Genomic DNA, 19,904 nt, shown 5'->3' with positions numbered 1-19,904 from the left:
GGCTAGAGGCCGGGGCAGCGCAGTCTGCTGCTGCCGCCGCCGCCGCCCGTCCTCGCGAACCAAGCCCGGGTAAGTTCGGGGCTGCGGTGGCCGGGGGTGGGGCCCGTCCCGGGACCGCCGCCACCACCGGGAAACTCTTCCGCCTGCCCTGGCGCCCGCCGCGCTCTCGGGACTCCCAGGAGCCGCCTTGCAGGGAACCTGCCGCGCCCCTCGCTTTCCCGTCGCTTCCCGGCTGCCCGCGCTCCGCGCCTCCCGAGCGCTGGGCTCAAAAGTCCCGCTCTTTGGAGCCTCCCTTGCTAACTTTGTGCCTTCTCAAGACCTTTGTGTCCTCGCGCCCACCTCTCGCCTTTGCCAACTTCCTTTCTCTTCTAGCGCTGGCCTCTCCGACCTGCTCTCCTCCTCGTCCCCCGTCCCCGCTGCCCGGCTCCTTTGCCCTCCAACCCTCCTCTCACCCCCACCGTAGGCTGCCCTTTGACTCCCCTAGTCTCTCTTCTCGCTGTTTTCGGCCTTTTCTCAGTCCCCGCCACCTCCTTTCTTCCTGCTGCCCTAAACTCCCTCCTCCTTCTCGTCCCTCCTCCTCCCCCCTCTCGTCCACTGCCCCTTGCTACTTCCACCCTCACTGCAGGCCTCTTTCCAAAAACCTCCCCCCTCCTTGGCATCTCCCTGTCTTCGGGAACGTGTTTGGAACAGCCTCCTTCCCCCTGCTTTTCTCAGATCTCTGCTGCGGGAAGGTTCAGATTTCCCCTGACAGCACTTGGGGGAAGGATTGGATAAAGGATGAAAACGCTTATTCTACAGTTTGAATGCAGTCGCGGGGCTCACCTGCCTCTCCGAGGTCATGGGAAATCCCGCCATCACCTTGGGAAGCTACCTTATCTTCTCCAGTCATCTCAAGTTCTCTGCCTCCTGAGGGTCTGAGCTTCCCTGATTTCTTTGTCCAGGGTTTGTACCAGGTTGTGCCTCTTTCTACTTTTAGCCTCGAGGCCCCTTTTAACTTCCTTTCTAAAGAGATGGCCTTTTACAGCGTGCACTGGACAGAAATTTGTCATTTTCTATGCTAGTTTTGTTTCTGTATTCTTGGATAGGATGGCATTTTAGGACATGGGTAGGGTTCTTTGAAGAGCAATTGGATCCCAGTGGCTCCCAGGGCCACTTTTCTGCCCCCCCCCCCCCCACCCTGGTATTCAATCGGGATTGAAACTTAAATCTTTCCTCTTAGTGTATCACTCGTGTAGCATTAGATCCTTGAGGTCTCAGAGGCCTCTCCTTGGCATATTTGATTCTCTCATTTCGGATATTAGTTTCTTAACTTGGCTGATTCTCTTAGGATGTTATTTTTGTTTCCAAAGTGTGTTCTTTCACGTTGAAATGTGTGAGCCCAGGGAGATTACGCTCCCTTTCCTTACCAGATAATTTCCTAACGCGAGTGGGGCTGCATGCAGAAGGTTTGTGTCGGGAGCTAGTGCTGTTCGCACCTAGACCTGACGTGGGTGCTTCGTCTCTGCCTGTCCCAGCAGCGCCTGGCACTTAGTAGGTGTTTGGAAATGTTTGAGAAGGGGTGGAGAGAGAAGCCACAGTAGGGAAAATTCTTCCCTTGGCATCTTGATTCAGTAGAATAAAATTATCCTGGAACAACAGCCGTTCTATTTTTTTGATCCCAGTTTAAGCTTTTTAAAATTTCAAAGGCAATATATGCTTACCATAAAAATCAATGTATTTAGCAGTGTGTCAGTTACAGGCTCTGATCTCTTTGCCTGCTTTACCCCGTCTGGTACAAGCTTCCAGACCCTTTTCATGTATGCAGAGAGAGCGAGATACATTTATAAACGAAACAGGCACCCTTTCTTAACATAGCATGAACTTTCTTCCATATTAGTTCGTATGATTCTTAACAACTGCGTAATTTTCCAGGCAGTCCCCTGTTGACAGTTGAGTTTCTCCAATTTTCCACATCAGTGGATGATGGCGTACACCCTCGAGTATATGTCCTTGCATGCCTATCTAAGTATTTTTGTAGGAAGATCATCATAGACTTTGAAAGCACAGAGACAGAAGCCAGACTTGCTGACTCTTGACTGGTGTTGCCCCAGTGATGCCACTTCTGCAAAATGCAGAGCCCACGTCACCCCCCTGCCCCGCCAGAAGCTGGGGAAGCACGTGCTGACGTTTGGCAGTGTCTTTGCCTCCCTCCCTTTCCCTTTGGCTCTTCTGTGTGTTTTGATTGGGAAGGATTTGAGGCTGGGGTGAAGGGCGGCGAGTTACTTCTTGATAGTTTATACATGTATTTTGCTCCTGACCAGCTGTGCTGGCTTTCTTCGCTGAGAGGAGAGCCAAGGGACATTGCTTTGTGTTTTCTAGGGTTTTGAAATCAAAGGTATGTGTGTCTCAAGTATGTTTTCAGCTTGCGGAAACACATTTTTGTAGGAGTAGGAGATCTAAGTGATGCCAAGTAGAGAATGTATGCTTTTCTAGCTTCTTGCTCCCAGCTTGTTCCCCCTTGCATACCGTAGCATATACTTTTGAGGTGCCCATTAGGTTTGTCCACAGAGCTGCTGGGACACGGTGGCACAATGGTGTGTTGAGAGCACAAGCCGGGAGGCAGAAGGCCCGTAACACTTGTAGCACAAAAGGAAGAAAGGCAGGAGCACTCACTCATCTTTTAAGCTAGTGGCTACAGAGTTGTATATACTGAGACCCAGCGTTAACAGCTGCCTGCCACAGTGCCTTTTAAAAGACTGTGTGGGCCAGATGAAACGGGTGAATCTGACCTCTCATTAGCCTGTTTGCAACCCCGAGGAGATCTTGAACTGGGATTCAAAGACAACACCCTTCCCCCAACTTGCACTTGGGTTTGGGGTGCCTCTGCCATTTGCTCGTGCCTGTGGAGATGGCCAAGGTATGCCGTGTCTCTGCTCCAGTTCCTGGTCCTAAGAACCCAAGAGACTGACTTGCTTACTCTTGCAGTCGAACGGCTTAAAGAGCATAAACTTGCAGATAACTTCCTAGGTGCCCAGCACACGGCTAATAGAAGCTGGTGATACACTTGAGGAAATTATGCCGGGAGAAGGAAGTCTTTGCGAGTCCTCTTACTTGCTTTCCATGGCAGAGAATAATGCGCATTAGAATGTGAGACGTTTCAAAAATCATACCTCTTTTTAAGGTCGTTATTGCATAGCAAACTGAGGTTCAGCTGTTACTTCTTCCTTTATAACATGTTTTTCCTCTTCCCTAAGGATTGTTATTCCAGTGCAGGGGTTTCTGGTTGAAATGCCAGGCCTGTGGTTTTGGTCCTTGAGTTGAATTAGTTACAGATTGTGCAGGCTCCGGTAGGAGCTCAGGTCTCTGCTTAGCTTCCCCTGCCCTCGCTCTGAAGTCCAAAACCAGGGGACTTCAGATTTCTTGTCTCCCTCTCTCTCAGCCCCTCCCCTGCTGGTGCTCTGTCTCTCAAAAAGAAACAAAACGTTAAATTTTTTTTTAATAAAAAAAAACAAAACCAGAGCTTTCCCATCAGCATGGTTGTAATTAGAGCCTCTCTCACAGTGGAAATACCTCTTAAAACATCTCAAAGTCCCTTCCTGAGGATTCAGTTTTAGTTCTCACCGGCTATAGTAAATGTTTTAGGAAGCTTTTTCTCCCTAAAACTCATCTGTCATAAGAGTTCAGGATGAAGGTTATTAAACTCCAGTATGAGATACTCCTCTAGGAAACCCGGGAAGGGGGTAGTTTCCAACGTGGTATCTTCTCCCCCAGATCCTTCCCGCTAAAGAGATGCCACTCAGGTGCTGAGGGAGAGTGGAGCTTTCCCCATCCTAACGAGCATCTTAAGGATTTACAGATGTCAGCCATAAACTGGTCTAGAGAGCTTTCTGGCTTCCTGCCTTTCCTTCACCTGACATCCTCTTCCTGCTAGTACCATTCCACAAGCATTTATTAAGTGCCTGTTACATGCCAGGCACTCTTCTAGGCATTGGGATAAAAAAGCAAGACAGAGAAGGCCCTTGTGCTCAACAACTGGTATTCCCATGGGGGAAGATGAACAAAAACAAAACTCAAAATGATGATATAAAGCAGAGGTTAATATAAGAGAGAAGGGCTGGAGGGGGTATTAGGTGGGGCATCAAAATAAGGTCTCTTCGGGGAAGGCGGTTCAGCTGAGATCTGAATGATAAGAGGGACACCTGGGCATAGATCTGAGGGAGAAGCATTCCAGGCAGAGAATAACAAGTGCAAAGGCCCTGAGGTAGGAGCAAGCGAGGTATGTTCAAGGAACAGAAAGAAGGCAACGTGGCTTGAACGTAACCTAATGATTGGGGTCTGGGGTAGAGAACGTTTAGAGAAGTATGCACGAACTAATTACATTGAATATTGGACATGTTGTTTTTCCAAACAGCGGGAAAAGTCCGCCTACATCCATTGTTCCTTGTTCCTCACTTTCTTGCCCTACTACACAGACCCCCGTGCCACGCATTTGAGGCTGTCCTCAGTAAGATAATCAGTGGCCACATGCTGCTCACTCGCGCGGGCTCTTGACATTGTCGGCACTGGTTTGTGCCTTGGTATTAGATGAGATCTGGGCTTATTAGAGCTTAGGGCTCCAGCAGGGAGTACCTACCAGACCTAAGTTTACCCTCACCCATTGCCACGTTAATTACTGTCATTTACACTCCAGCTGCTCTATTCCTTTTACTTCCAATGAACAAGATTGTTCACTACTTACCTTCATTAGGATTCTTGTGGCAACAATCCAACCCTAACTGGCACATTCAAGAAAGGGAGTTGGTCATCTGTCATAACCTTAAATCAAGTATGACTGGGTCCAGGTGTTCAAATGATGTCATCAGGACCCAGTATCTCCACCTGTTGGCCTTGCTTTCCTCGGTTTTGGCTTCATTCTCTGGCCGACCCCTCCTTTGTGGTGGAGGAAAGACCACGGACAACTCCAGGCTTACCTCCTACTGCCTTACCCTAGTGGAAAGAATGTCTGTCTTTGTTCCTCCCAGCTCTATGGAGATATAATTGATGTATAACGTTGTGTAAGTTTAAGGTATATAGCATGATGATTTGGTTTTTTCTTTTTTTAAAAGTTTATTTATTTTGAGAGAGAATCCCAGGCAGGCTCTGTACTGTTAGCGTGAAGCTTGATACAAGGCTCAGAACCACCAACCATGAGCTCATGACCTGAGCCAAAACCAAGAGTTGGACACAACCGACTGAGCCACCCAGGCGCCCCTGTTAGTGTAGCATGACGTGTGGATACATGTATATATTGGGAGCTGATTACCACAATAAGATTAGTTAACACGGAGAGTGTGTTTCTCGTTGGCTATGCAAAAGCCCTATGCCTGGACACTGATTGGCCCTGCTTGGGTTAGGCCCACCCCTGTCTTTGGCTCAGTTGGGGTTGGGACCACCCGTGAACCAATCATTGACCTAGTTTGGGTTAGGCCCACCCCTATCATTGGCTCAGCAGAGATTAGGCTGATGATGGAGACATCCATTCCATCATGTGCCTCCTCCCAGATGCTGATACTGAGTCAATCTAGTACATCTGAATCACTCTGGGATGAGCATAGGGTTGGTTTCCCCAAGATAAGGGTGTTGTTACAGAAAGATGGAACAAAAAATGCTGGACTGGAAAAAAAAGTCAAAGACGAATGAACAGCATTCTGTTCTACCCAGCTTCTGTGCTTCCATCAAGCTTTCAGACAGACTCTGTTCTGCAAAAGGGCGTGGGGGTGGGGTGGGGAACAAGCATGTGGTCCCTGGAATAGGGAAGGGAGAGAAATTACGAAGAAGATGTGAATATTGGTACTAACAAATCTATTTATCAAGAAGTGCTGCACTCAAATAGAATTATGATTGTTTGATTTTTTTTTTTAAACCAGGGATCCAGAAGTTGGTGATTTTGTCCATGCCAACACTAACTTACTTAGCTGAATGATTCATATTTGTAGTCAAAAATACAGCTTGCTATGTCTTGCAGAGTGAGGGGTTGCATTCATTCTTTGGTCCTGAAGGACACACACCAGACCGAGAGCTCCCTGGAGGGAAGGAAGGGACCTTGGAGACCTCTCATTTGCATTTTTGACAAGTTCAGAGCCTTACATAAGTTCAGGGAATAAGCTTTTGCACGGAGAGGCTCTATCAGCAGGGAGTCTGTGACCTGACAGCTGTTGGGAAAGATCTGTGCTCTAGCCTCTCCTGCGTTTCTCTGAGCCCTCAGAGCCAAGGCCCCATTCCCACCCCCTACCCTCCAGCCCCCCTCCCATTTGTCTTCTCACACCCACTTCTCCAAAATTCCCTCTACTTCCTCTTCTTTGCCTCCTGGTAATTCCACCCCGTTTATTCCTCCTCCCTCCTCCTCTGTTGAAACTACCCTTGCCCACGTCACCGGTGACCGACGTTTCTTTCGCGAAGTCTCCTGGATATTTTCCAGCCCTTATCTTAGCCTCTCTGTTGCGTCTTGGATACTGTGGAACATTCCCTCCTTTCCCCTAGACGCCACGTCCTCCCAGGACAGCTCACCGTCTGGTTCTTGCCTCTGTTTCTCCGCTGTCTCCTTTGATTGCTGTTTCTTTCTTTGCCTACCAGGCAAACATTGGCATTCCTCAGAGTTCCATAAATAGTCCTTCCTAGATTGTCTGGCGCTTCCATCACAGGATAAAGGGAAGAAGCAGCTACAGACTCAGGACTCTCAAATTTGTGTCAGCCCAGGGTTCGCCCCAGAGTCTCAGATCCACTCTTGCTTCTAGATGTGCCACAGGCTTCTCAAACCCAGAGTGTCCCAAACTGGGCTCCTTATCCTCCTCCTCAAAGACATTCCTTCTCTTAGGATTTGTCTCTGGTGATGAGGATGGTGGGGGCACCGGGTGTCTAAACTGGAACCCTGGGAGATGTCCTCAGCTCCTTTTTTTTTTCCTTGCCCCTCCTCGAATGAAATAAATAAAATCTTGGTAGTTTTGTCTATTTGTGGAATGTTTCCTGTGGGTGGGCTGGATTTTGTCTGCCTTTGATGTCAAGTTTTGGCAATGTTTTATCATTTAACCCAACGTAAAATTCAGGAATTTTTTTTTTTTCCTCCCTGTTAAAGATCCACTATTGGGTTAAGCGTCCGACTTTGGCTTGGGTCATGATCTCGTGGCTGGGGAGTTCAAGCCCCATGTTGGGCTCTGTGCTGACAGCTCGGAGCCTGGAGCCTGCTTCGGATTCTGTGCCCCCTCCTTGGGCCCTCCCGTGCTCATTCTGTCTCTCTTAAAAATGAATAAGTATTAAAAACATTTATAAACATCTGCTATTGAACCAGATATGCAAATAATTTTAAAGCTTTTCTCTCCTAGACACCATGCTGCAAGAAGAGTGACCCCTTCCTCTGTTTCCACAATGGAGGACTCGGGAAAGACTTTCAGCTCTGAGGAGGAAGAAGCAAGCTACTGGAAAGATCTGGCCATGACCTACAAGCAGAGGTCAGTCTTCCTAAGTCCACCTTGCTTTTTCTCCCCATCACCGTGGCAGCAGCCATTGATTTTGTCGCTCTTAGGCCACAAGCACTACGAAGGACTTGACATACATTCTCTCCGTTAAATCACAAAACGGCCCTTTGAGGAAACATGTTGTCACCCCATTTTACAGATGAGGAAGCTGAGCCTCAGGGAAGGCAAGTAATGTGTCCACCAAGGTCACACGGCCAGTAAGGAGCAGGCCTAGGATGTAAGCACCAAAGCCTGTGGTCCCAAGCAAACTGCTGTGTTCCTTCCCCGCTGATTTTCCGGCGGGGCTCTGTCGGTTCCAGACGCCTTAGCTGGTCAGCCCCCCGTGTGTGAGGAAAGACCTTCTCCCTGTGTCTAACAAAATGGGTCGTTGCAGATTTTAAATTTGAAAGAAGTGATTCTGCGTCCATATTTAGGAGGAGAGTGTGTGTTCAGCATTTCTTCTTTTTATTTCTTATGGGCTCTTACACTCTTCGTATGGAGGTCTTATTCCAGTCCCTCTAATTCCCTAATTTTATTTATTTATTTATTTATTTATTTTTAATTTTTTTTAACATTTATTTTTGAGATAGAGAGTATGAACAGGGGAGGGTCAGAGAAAGAGGGAGACACAGAATCTGAAACAGGCTCCAGGCTCCGAGCCGTCAGCACAGAGCCCGACACAGGGCCCGAACCCACGGACTGCGAGATCATGACCCGAGCCAAAGTCGGATACCCAACCGACTGAGCCACCCAGGCGCCCCTCTCATTTTTTTTTTAATGTTTATATTTGAGAGAGAGAGAGTGTACAAGCAGGGGAGGGGCAGAGAGAGCAGGAGACAGAATGCAAAGCAGGCCCCAGGCCTGCCGCAGGGCTCGAACTCACGAGCCAGGAGATCATGACCTGAGCCAAAGTAGGATGCTTAAGTGTGTGCCACCCAGAGCCCCTAATTTCCTTACTCTTAATTCGACCTAAACATAATTCAGGCTTAGCATTTAAAACCAAAAAAAAAAGTGTTGCTTGACTTTTAAGGACTGAAAAGCTGGAATTGGGTGTTTGTCCCCCTTCCAGTGGGACAAGGAAGCACTTAGGTCCGGTTTCTATTTAAAAGTCAATTGGGGCGCCTGGGTGGCGCAGTCGGTTAAGCGTCCGACTTCAGCCAGGTCATGATCTCGCGGTCCGTGAGTTCGAGCCCCGCGTCAGGCTCTGGGCTGATGGCTCGGAGCCTGTTTCTGATTCTGTGTCTCCCTCTCTCTCTGCCCCTCCCCCGTTCATGCTCTGTCTCTCTCTGTCCCAAAAATAAAAATAAAAACGTTGAAAAAAAAAAATTTAAAAAAAAAAATAAAATAAATAAATAAATAAAAGTCAATCTGCAGAGGGTGTGCAATCCCATGAATACTTTCCACACGTTGAGTTAAAAAAATGTATATATGGTGAAAGAATGAGTGAAGAGTGAATGGGCTTTGGAGTCCGGCACCCCTGGGTTCAGGCCTGAGGTCTGCGTCTGACCCGTGTGACCTTGAGGCAGGTCAGTCGGCCTATCTGAGCCTGGCTTTATCTGTAAAGTGAGGTCAGTGATAGTTTCCGCTTCCGCTTCAGTTGAGTGAAGAGCTAATCCATGCATAACCCTCAGTAGCTCTAAGTGCTCGATAAACGCTTCCCCTGACACGGCCGGGAATTCTGTAGGGCCGAAAATACCCAAGAGGAGCTGCGAGAGTTCCAGGAGGGAAGCCGCGAGTATGAAGCCGAACTGGAGACGCAGCTGCAACAGATTGAAACCAGGAACAGGGACCTCCTGTCGGAAAATAATCGCCTTCGCCTGGAGCTAGAAACCATCAAGGTGAGAGGAAACGGGCAGCAGGTGTGGGATGTGGGGCTTGGGGCTTGGGGCGTGCGCCTGGACAAGGGAGCCCTGCCTTGCGAGGGGCCGCTGCCAGCCCCGGGCTCCCTCCCACCCCTAGGCCTGCTGGGCGGATGTGGTGGTGGAACGCTTGTTTGCTCCCGATGGGCAGAGGTCTGTGGGAGCAGATCACACAGGTGTCCCCGTGGCCCATTCTTGGGTGTCTACCACAGTCCCACAAGGCCTGCAAAAGAAAACGTTTTGAGAGGATGGAGTGTCACTAGATTTGCTGATCGGGGGTGTGATAGCCCCTAGATGCCTACTGATGTTTAAGTTAAAGTAAAATAAGGACAAATTTAACTCCTCGGTTATACCAGCGACGTTTCAACTACACGACAGCCGCATGTCTAGTGGGTATCATCACCGGACAGAGTGGTGCAGGATATTTCCATCATTCCAGAAAGTTCTGTCGGACAGAGCCAGTCGAGACCAGGTTTCTCAGCCTGGACGCTGCTGACATTTGAGGTCAGGTCATTTTCAGTTTAGGGGGCTGAGTTTTACACTGTAGGATGTTTGTGGGGGTTTTTTTGTTTAAAAAATTTTTTTGATGTTTATTTTTGAGAGAGACAGAGAGAGTGTGAGTAGGGGTAGGGGAGGGACAGAGAAAGGGAGACACAAAATCCAAAGCAGGCTCCAGGCTCTGAGCTGTCAGCACAGAGCCGGACACGGGAGTCAAACTCACTAACCATGAGCTCACGACCTGAGCCGAAGTCAGACGCTTAACTGACTGAGCCACCCAGGCTACCCATGGTTTTTTTGTTGTTGTTTTTTTCCTTTTAAGTTTATTTATTTTGAGAGAGAGAACAGGGGAGGAGCAGAGAGAGAGGGAGAGAGAGAATCCCAAGCAGGCTCCACGCTCCCAGTACAGAGCCTGATGTGGGGCTCCATCCATGACTATGAGATCAGGGCCTGAGCCAAAATCAAGAGTTGGGAGCCACCCAGGCGCCCCACACTGTAGGATGTTTAACAGCATCCCTGGTCTGCATCCAGTGGATGCCAGTAGCTCCTTCTGCCCCAGATTATGACAACCAAAAATATCTTCAGACATTGCCACGTATCTGGAAAACCACTGGTCTAAAGGGTAAAGACTACCTTTTGGACATGCTATAGGGCTTAGCAGATAATCGCTAACACTGTGCCCCGGAGACTGAGTTTCTCAGCCCTCACTGATAAGCAGGATCACCTGGCAAGCTTCGTAAGTATCAGGCCTGAACCCTCCCCTGCCGTGAGATTCCTGGTCTCAGTAAGTCTGTGGTGGGGGGACACAGGCATGTCTGCCTGTATTTTTTTTTTTTTTTTTTTTTTTTTTTAGTAAAGCTCACCATGTAAATTTTGATGAGCTGCTAGGGGAGGTGTCGTGGATAGTGGAAGATGTGCTCCCAGCCTTCTGGCAGCTTTGTGGGGAAGACAAACCTAACTCCAAAAAGCACCTAGGGAAAAGATACTCCGTGACATAGTACTGACCAAGAGATCCTTCACACAGAAAGGTCTGTATGCAATGGAGACGCAGCTGCTGGGAGGGATTTGAGCTGGTATTTGAAGGTGAGAAGAGGGTGTGTGCGTCTGTGTTTGTGTGGCCAGCAGATTGGGGCAGAGGGGTTAAGGAAGAGCTAATCTGGACCTTCCACAGACACAGACGAGAACAGATGTCAAGCAGACCTGGGAATCCTGGCTTTATGAGTTCATGGGAAACAGTGGGGCCAAAAAATGGACTGGGGATTGAGGGATGGGGAGGGGCGGAGGAAAGACCCTGAAGTCCTCAGAAGCTGAGCTGTGGAGTGCAGGCTTGTATGTTGTAGACCGCAGACCCCAAGCTGGCCGTCTACAGGTCAGTCTGGCACATTCATGGTTTTTGCTTAGCCTTCAATGGCTTTTTATTCTGTATATTATGAAAGCTTCCATGCACACAGCCAGGTTGAAAGAATTTTCCAGCACACGTCTGTATATCCACCACCTGTGCTCTACCAGTAACCTCTGCTGTACTTGATTCTTATTACCTACCTATCCCTCCCTCGGTCTACTTTTCTGATGCATTTCAAAGTGATTTGCAGATACCATTTACCTCCCTGTAAATACTTCAGCGTGTTAGTGTTAGCTAGAGTTGAGGTTTTGTTTATAGTTCATTCTTTTCATAGTAAAACTTACATCTGTAGTGTTTATTTTAAATGTTTGACATCAGTATTCAAAGTTGCGAGGCTTCCTATAAAAATTGGGATTTCTGACTTCCTTTGAGAATCAGCGGATCTGGCCATACCAGGCCTGCATTCGTCCCCGCCATCGAAAAGCCAAGTAATGGTTGAGTGCTCACCAGTCCATCCCAGTCCCCACTACGGTCCCCCACCTCTGTCTCTGACACTGAGGAATGAGTGTCCCTTGCTTTATGCCTACACCTGGCCCACACAACTCAAAACAGCCTGGCCCCTACAGGCATTAGTATTTGACCCCTGCCATGAGCACTGAGGGATCACTATAGCTCTTAGCCTGAAGGGGACTCGGGGTGGGAAGCTGTGTGGAGGGAAGATTAGCAGCAGTATAAATGATAGTTGGGAGAAGGAATGAGACCCTCCACGGAGGCAGACTAACTGAGCAATAATGAAGTAATTGTTTTAAGGCTGAGCCCTTGAACCTGCGGAAGCCGTTTTGTTTTTTTTTTTTAATTTTTTTTTTTTTATGTTTTATTTATTTTTGACAGAGAGAGAGACACAGTATAAGCAGGGGAGGGGCAGAGAGAGAGGGAGACACAGAATCTGAAGCAGGCTCCAGGCTCTGAGCTGTCAGCACAGAGCCTGACGTGGGGCTCGAACCCACAGACCACAAGATCATGACCTGAGCTGAAGTCGGACACTCAACCGACTGAGCCACCCAGGCGCCCCCTTCAAGAAGACATTTTTATGACAGCCACATGACAGATGCATGAGGCACGGAGCATAGAGTAGGAGAAGCAATAGAAATACCTTGGAATAAAGAATACTTACTTGCCTTGGGGTACTTGGCTGGCTCAGTCGAGTCAGAGCATACGAGTCTTAAATAAACTAAAAAAAAAAAAAATTACTTATTTTTTGAGAGGGGAAGGGGAACCTAAGCGGGTTCCACACTGTTGGCACAAAGCCTGACGTGGGGCTTGAACTCAAAAACCTTGAGATCACGACCTGAGCCGAAATCAAGAGTCGGACACTTAACCAACTGAGCCCCCCAGGCGCCCTGAGGGTGCAACCCTTCATCTTGGAGTAGTGAATTCGAACCCCACGTTGGGTGTAGACATTACTTTAAAAAATACGTAAGTAAATAAAAACTGCCACCAGCACCTATTTGTCAGTCACCTGAGCGGAATGTATTCGGCTGTGTCAGACTTCTTGACAACTGGCTTATTCATCACAAGTTGAATGTAAAGGCCTGTAAGGGATCAAACAGAGCGTCTGTTGATGGCTCCATCAACTGACCGCTTATAATTAGTGCCAAATGAAAGCGCAACATTTAGCAACAGCTTTTCATGTCTGCAAGTTCAAAGGACATCATTTGAATCTGAATGCTGGTGGAGAGGCCCGTTAACTGCATCTTCTTGAACCTGTGTTTGAATTTAGGTTAATGACCTAGGATCCCATGCCTTCCTGTTTTATTTGGAGATGCACACAAATAAAGGGTGTGAGGCCGGGAGAGCCAGGCCTGGGAATTGGCCCCTGTGTGGGTCTTGGTCTGCCCCTCCTTGACTGAGCAGGGATGCTTCCTCTGCTGCGGCCAGGAGACACTATCAGAGGGGACTGGCCAGGAAACAGAGTATCAGAGGGGACCGGACAGCATGAGGATGTGGAATGGCCTCCTTGTCCTCACCCTGTAAATAATCTGCTTGTTCTGTGGGAGTGTGTCTTTCACAGGGCTCTCGCCACGCCTCTCTGGCCTGGGCACCATTGTGTCATTCTCCCGGTGCATCCAGACTGTTTCTAGCAACGCCTTTGTTGACTCAATTGAGTCAAGAAGAGTTTGACTGTTGTTCAAACTTTCCAGTTTGACTTTGGGCCTTTCCTATGGGAAGTGTTTTCTTTTGTGTGTAGATGAAGGGAAAGCAGTAAGGGTGTTTGGTGAAGGAAGGTAATTTGGGAAAGGAGCCAGAGCAGAATGTATATGTGTGTGTGTGTGTGTGTGTGTGTGTGTGTGTGTGTGTGTGTATGTGTATGTACATGAGCCTGCATGTGTGCACAGTACCTATGTGACCTGTAATGAAATGGTTGAGGGTGCTTTAGCATAGTTGTTTGTTTGTTTTTTGTTCTTAATTTTTTTTGTTGATTATTTTGAGAGAGCGTGAGCGGGGGAAGGGAGAGAGAGAGAGGGAGACACTGAATTCAAAGCAGGCTCCAGGCCACAAGCTGTCAGCACAGAGCCGAACCCAGGGCTCAAACCCATGGACCTCGAGATCATGACCTGAGCTGAAGTAAGTGGTGCCGTTAGCACAGTTTCCTTAAAAGCATAAGCCCCAGGGCGCCTGGGTGGCTCGGTCTGTTAAGCGTCTGACTTCAGCTCAGGTCATGATCTTGCAGTTTGTGAGTTTGAGTCCCGCATCGGGCTCTGGCCTGACAGCTCGGAGCCTGGACCCTGTTTCAGATTCTGTGTCTCCCTCAGTCTCTCCTCTCCCCTACTCATGTTCTGTCTCTGTCTCTTTTTCTCTCTCAAAAATAAACAAACATAAAAAAAAAAAAAAAAAAGGCGAAAAAAGGAAACGCACAAGCCCCAGTGGCCCAGGTTGGATCTAGGCTCAGGCATTTGCTACCAGTTGACTTTGGGCTAATGGGGTAGGCTCCCTTCACATCTCTGAAATGGCATTCAGCGAGGCATCGTAAGCACGGTCCTGAGCCCAGAAGCTGGCCCAGAGTAAGCATGCGATGAATGTTAGCTGCTGCAGTTGACTGTTCCCTTCCTTGGAAAGCACTAGTCAAATCACACCTGAACTTGCAGCTTTTGGTGATAAGTAACAGGTCGTGGGGTTTTTTTGTTTGCTTGCTTCCCTTCCCTTGCTTCCTTGCTTCCCTCCCTTCTTCCCTTCCTCCCCCAGAGGTCCCCAAATCCCTTTCAAACCCCCATGCTACACGGGGAGTCTCCTGGACATAAAGTTAGAACAGTTATCAAACTAAGCACATGGTTTTCTGCTCTTGTTATGAGGCAGCAGCAACCAAAGCTGTTGTGATTCCTTACATGTAATCCAGGGATGTCACGTGAGGTGGATCTGTATTGCCCTGTGGATGGTGCTTGGAGACATTTATGTGGTTTCCTGTGGCTGTGTGGATGCCCTTGAACAAAATGATGGCTTTGAAGATTGTTGGGGGCTTCTTACCCAGAGGCTGCAGGGACCAAGTTTGGGAGGGGGCAGGGTGGTGCAAGGTGCTAGTGGGCTGGGAGGCAGGAAGTACTTGGTACATAAGAGCTTTGAGCGGTGGCCCCGTTCTTGCCATCTGCCCTCCTTTGCTTCAGAGTCCGTGTCGTGGAGAGAAGGTTCTACTGACTGAGGTTAGGCTTGTCCCCTGGTTGTGGTGGGTGGCCACGAGGCTGTCTGGAGCCACCTTGGGGAGTGATAGGAAGAATGGCCCCATAAAGATCCTATACTAAGGAGGAGCTAAATCCCTTAAAGAAATCAGGGCGCTGACGGGCTGTGCACACGGGGAGGTACGGATGCTCATGAGCTAAAAGCAACAGCGCCCATGACAACAGGAGTGGGCACAGTCCAGGAGTAATCCTCGGTATTTTAAGGCAATGCCAGGGAAGGGAGATAAACATAGCTTATCAGAAGTCTTAAATCACACACTCAGTGTCGATTTTGATCTTCAGGACAAGTTTGAAACGCAGCACTCTGAAGGCCACCGGCAGATCTCAGCCTTAGAGGATGACCTCGCCCAGACCAAAGCAATCAAGGATCAACTTCAGAAATACATCAGAGAGCTGGAGCAAGCCAACGATGACTTGGAAAGAGCAAAACGGTACGTCGGGAAGGAGAAACGGGTTTGGGAGCCTTTTTTCTCTGCTGTTGGCTCCCAGCACGTGGGTGCCAAGCACCGTGTTGAGTCTAGAGGGTTCAGCCGTGAGCCACACCAAGCCAGTGACCGTCCAGGAGACAGACAACAGACACATCAGTGCAACCTGATGACAGCAGTAAGTGCTGCAAGTTCAGGTGCGATGGGGGTGCGTAAGCGGACACATTAGTTACACCATCAGTGGGTAAATGTCAGGCAAGGCTTCCCAGTGGAAGTGGCAGTTAGGCTAAGACCAGGGGGATGTATATGCATTACCCAGGAGAAGAATATGAGGTGAGAACATTCCAGGCAGAAAGGCACACATGTGCTCGTTACCGCCCTAAGGTAAGCGTGTTCAAAGAACAGTATTTCTTTGCAAATGTTTATTTAGTTTTGAGAGTACGAACAGGGGAGGGGCAGGCAGAGGGGGACAAAAATCCAAAGTGGCTCCACCTCTGACAGCAGAGAGCCCGATGTGGGGCTCGAACACACAACCTGTGAGATCGTGACCTGAGCCGATGTACGGTGCTCAACCAACTGAACCACCCAGGCGCCCCCGAAGAACGGTATTTTGTAAACTGACATTCTGTTGCTGAGCAGAATACTACCAATGATAACTAACATTTATTGAAAAACTACTCTGTGCCAGCCCCCCCCCCTTTTTTTTAATGGAAACACATTAAAAATTAGATATACATTGCATATAGTGGCAGGCACAGATTTTTTAGCGTACAGGTCCCATCAGTTTGGGCAAATGGCGTATGCGCTCCCGTGACCCACACTCTTGTTAAGATGGGGAAGCTTTGTGTTGCCCCCACAGGCCCCTGTGTTACTTTTTAGAGGTTGCTTAAGGATAACTTCACTGTACCACTTCAAGTAAAATGCAACAGCCTTGCAACCTTACAGTTTGATTTTTACCATCCTTGAACTTTATGCTATACTTGTAATACTGCCGTGTCTACAAATGCCGTAGATTCTGAAATGCGTAGCTATCGTTTTGGCTTTAAAAAGCCAAGTGTATTTTATTTTATTAAAAAAAAATTTGTTTAATGTTTGTTTATTTTTGAAAGAGAGACAGAGCATTAGTGGGGGAGGGGCCAAGAGAGACAGAGACCCAGAATGGAAGGCAGGCTCCAGGCTCTGAGCTGTCAGCATAGCTCGGGGCTCATACTCAGGAAGGGTGAGATCATGACCTGAGCTGAAGTCGACCAAGCCACCCAGGTGCCCCTAAAAAGCCAAGTATATTTTAAAGAAATGAAGAGAGTAAAAAGATAGCCTTTTATATTTACCCACATATTTACCATTTTGGGTTCATTCCTTCCTGAGGATCTGGATTTCCCTCTGGTATCCCCTCCCTTGGGGCTTGAAGAAGTTCCTTTAGGATTTCTTTCTTTTTTTTTTTTTTTAATTTTTTTTTTTTTTAATGTATATTTATTTTTGAGAGGCAGAGACAGAGCATGAGTGGGGAGGGGCAGAGAGAGAGCGAGACACAGAATCTGAAGAAGCTCCAGGCTCTGAGCTGTATGCACAGAGCCCGATGTCGGGCTGTAACTCACGAACCATGAGATCGTGACCTGAGCTGAAAGTTAGACACTTAACCGAGCCACCCAGGTGCCCTTTCCCTTAAGATTTCTTATAGCAAAGGTCTGCTGATGGTGAAGTCTCCTTGTTTTAGTTTATCTCGAAGTGTCTTTTGCCTTCATTCTCTTCTTCTTTTTTTTCGGTTTATTTGTTTTAGAGAGAGTGGGGGAGGAGCAGAGAGAAAGGGAGGGAGAGAATCCCAAGCAGACCCCGCACAGTCAGCACAGAACCCGATGCGGGGCTCTAACTCGTGAACCATGAGACCATGACCTGAGCTGAAGTCAGGTGCTTAACCGACTGAGTCCCCCCAGGCACCCCTGCCTTCATTCTTGTCCACTGGATGTGGAATTCTGGGTTGACAGCTGTTGTGTTTTTTTCTTTCGGTGGGTTCTTCCACTGTTTTTCTGGTTTCCTTGCTTTAGGTCAGAAGTTAGTGGTCATTTGAGTGGTCACTCCCCAGTATATAATGTGTTTTTTTCCTAGCTGCTCTCAGATTTTTCTCTTGATTTTTTGTTTGCAGCAGTTTGATTATGATGTGCCTCGGTTTTATATACATGTCTTTTTTTTTTTTTAAGTGTTGGATTTAACCAGAATAGATTTTTTTCATTTCCTTCAGTAATTCTCAATACCCAATGTGGGGCTCAAACTGGTGACCCTGAGATCAAGAGTTGGATGCTCTTTGGCTGAGCCAACCAGGTGCCCCTATATGTATTTATCTTGACGGGGATTTGCTAGGCTTCTTTAGTCTGTAAATCTCTCTTGACAGATTTCACTTGGGTCATGATTTCTCAAAGATTTGTGCTGGCCCATTCTCTCTGTCCTCTGTCCTTCTGGGACCCTAACTATACACGTCAGTCGTTTTGATAATTGCCACACAGGTCTCTGAGGCTCTGGTCCTTTTATTATTTTTTTCCTCTAATATTTTTTCTTTCGGTTCTTCAAATTGGATAATTTCTGTTGATCTAGTTTCAAGTTCGCTGCACCTTTCTCTCCAGTCTGCTGATGAGCCAATTCCAATAGAGCTTTTAGAGATTGTATTTTCAGTTCTAGAATTTCCTCTAAAAAAAAAAAAAAAAATAGTAATTTCCATTCCTCTACTGTGGTTTCTCTTTATATCCTTGAGCATAGCTAAAGAGACTACTTTAAAGTCTTTTTCTGCTAATTCTAACCATGTAGGTTACCTCAGGGCTGCTTCAAGGCCGCTGTGCAGATGCATGGTCCCAGTGTTAGCCAGAGACGTGGGAAGAGAATTTGGGGCTCCCATGTGGGGTGGATTCTATCACTGGAGCTGTAGGCAGAAAACTTACGAAGATGCAAAGTCCACCCAGATTTCGTTGATCAAAGCAAGTCACGTGGCCCACGTCAAGAGCTGGGAAAGTACATTCCACTCACAGGCCGTGGCAAGGATGTGGATGCAAGAAGGGAGGGAGAATTGGGACCACTTCTCATGGGAGCCAGTCTACCATTCACGTGGTTGCAAAATAATATACAAAGGGTAGAGTTTTTTATGCAAATTCAGGCAAATAAAAAAAGAAATTGGTGTTATCCCTACTCTCCTCCCCAACAGCATTCTATACACGCTGTTGTACATCTTCTGTCATACAACAGTAGATCTTGGGGATCTTTCGGTATCAGGACACAGAGAATTCTTTGTTCTTTTTTTCCCCCCAAGTGCATAATATCCTATTGTATGGTTGGTATTGCATAATACATAATACTTTATTTGTCCAGTCCCCTGTGGATGGATAGCTGCTACATTTGCATTCTTGTGCAGTGATCAGCATTGCTGTGATGAATGATGACCACTGCTTGCACAGATGTTTATCTGGAGAATAAATCCCCAGAAGTGAAATTGCAGGGTAAAGGGATAGACGCATGCATGATTTTGATAGTTGTTGCCCGATTGTTCTCTCTGTAGTTACATCGCTTTACATTCCCAGCAGCTATGTGTCCTGTTTTCCACACAGCTTCCCACACAGAGTGGTTTTCAGACTTCAGATTTCTGCCAATCTAGTCAGGGCCCAGTGGATACATTTCTGAATTATGCGTGACATAGATTCCTTCTTAGATATTTAAGAATGATTTGTTTCTTTTTCTCTGAACTTTGCCTTTTTTTTTTTTTTTTTTTAAACTTGGGTTGCTGGTTGTTTCTCATTTCTAGGAGACCTTTTATATATTTGTTGATGTGGATTGAAAATATTGGGAATTTGTCATTTGTCTTGCAGCTTTGTCAGATGTATTCATTACTATCAAGTTCTCTGATCTCTCTGTAGTTGATCAGTCACAGTGGCAGGGCAGGGTTTAAACAGCTGTTAGCCTGGGTTTTCTTTCTTTTTTTACATTTCTTAGATTTCTCACTCTCGCGTGCGCGCTCTCTCCCTCCCTCTCTCCCTCCCTCTCTCCCTCCCTCTCTCCCTCTATATATATGTATTCACATTTTGGCCAAATTCTGAATATTTGGGTGTTAAAATCAAATGAGATAGAGGTGAGGCCCCAGTCATTATTATAGAATGAATAAAGTTCTCGAATACTCAAGTTTTATATTTGAAAAAAACTTGGGGCTCCTGGGTGTCTCAGTCAGTTGAGCGTCCAACTCTTGGATTTTGGCTGAGGCCGTGATCCTGGAGTCGTGGGATTGAGCTCTGTGTTGGGCTCTGTGCTGAGCGTGGGGCCTGCTTGGGATTCCCTCCCTCCCTCCCTCCCTCTCCCTTTCTTTCTCTCTCTCTCTCTCTCTCTCTCTACCCCCCCCCCGCCCCTTTCCCCTGCTTGCATTCTCTCTCTTAAAAAAAAAAAATACATAAATAAAAAACCTTAAAAACAGTACAATTTTATTTTAGTAGGGTATTCGGAACACTGATTTGCATTTTGAGTCTCTAGGAGGAGATGGGAGTTTGCTCTCCTGGCATCTGGACCCTATATGTTGTCCTAAATAAGGTGCTGGCCCTTTGCTAAGTGCCGTA

The 19,904-nt window shown here is 47.4% G+C and overlaps 1 protein-coding gene across 5 annotated transcripts in view; it reads left to right on the top strand.

Moving 5' to 3' along the window:
- Positions 1–19,904, top strand: part of NDE1 (nudE neurodevelopment protein 1) — a 43,025-nt gene continuing 23,121 nt past the window's right edge. For all 5 annotated transcript variants that reach the window (XM_042922896.1, XM_042922894.1, XM_042922892.1 and 2 more), the window contains exons 1-4: positions 1–69; positions 7,338–7,463; positions 9,154–9,307; positions 15,182–15,330. In XM_042922896.1, coding sequence (XP_042778830.1) covers positions 7,381–7,463; positions 9,154–9,307; positions 15,182–15,330 — 386 coding nt within the window. In that variant the 5' untranslated portion in view covers positions 1–69; positions 7,338–7,380. The remainder of the gene's footprint in view (positions 70–7,337; positions 7,464–9,153; positions 9,308–15,181; positions 15,331–19,904) is intronic.

The sequence above is a fragment of the Panthera leo genome, chromosome E3, assembly GCF_018350215.1.
Source record: "Panthera leo isolate Ple1 chromosome E3, P.leo_Ple1_pat1.1, whole genome shotgun sequence".
Lineage (NCBI taxonomy): Eukaryota > Metazoa > Chordata > Mammalia > Carnivora > Felidae > Panthera > Panthera leo.
This window is presented reverse-complemented; position numbering and strand designations above follow the sequence as displayed.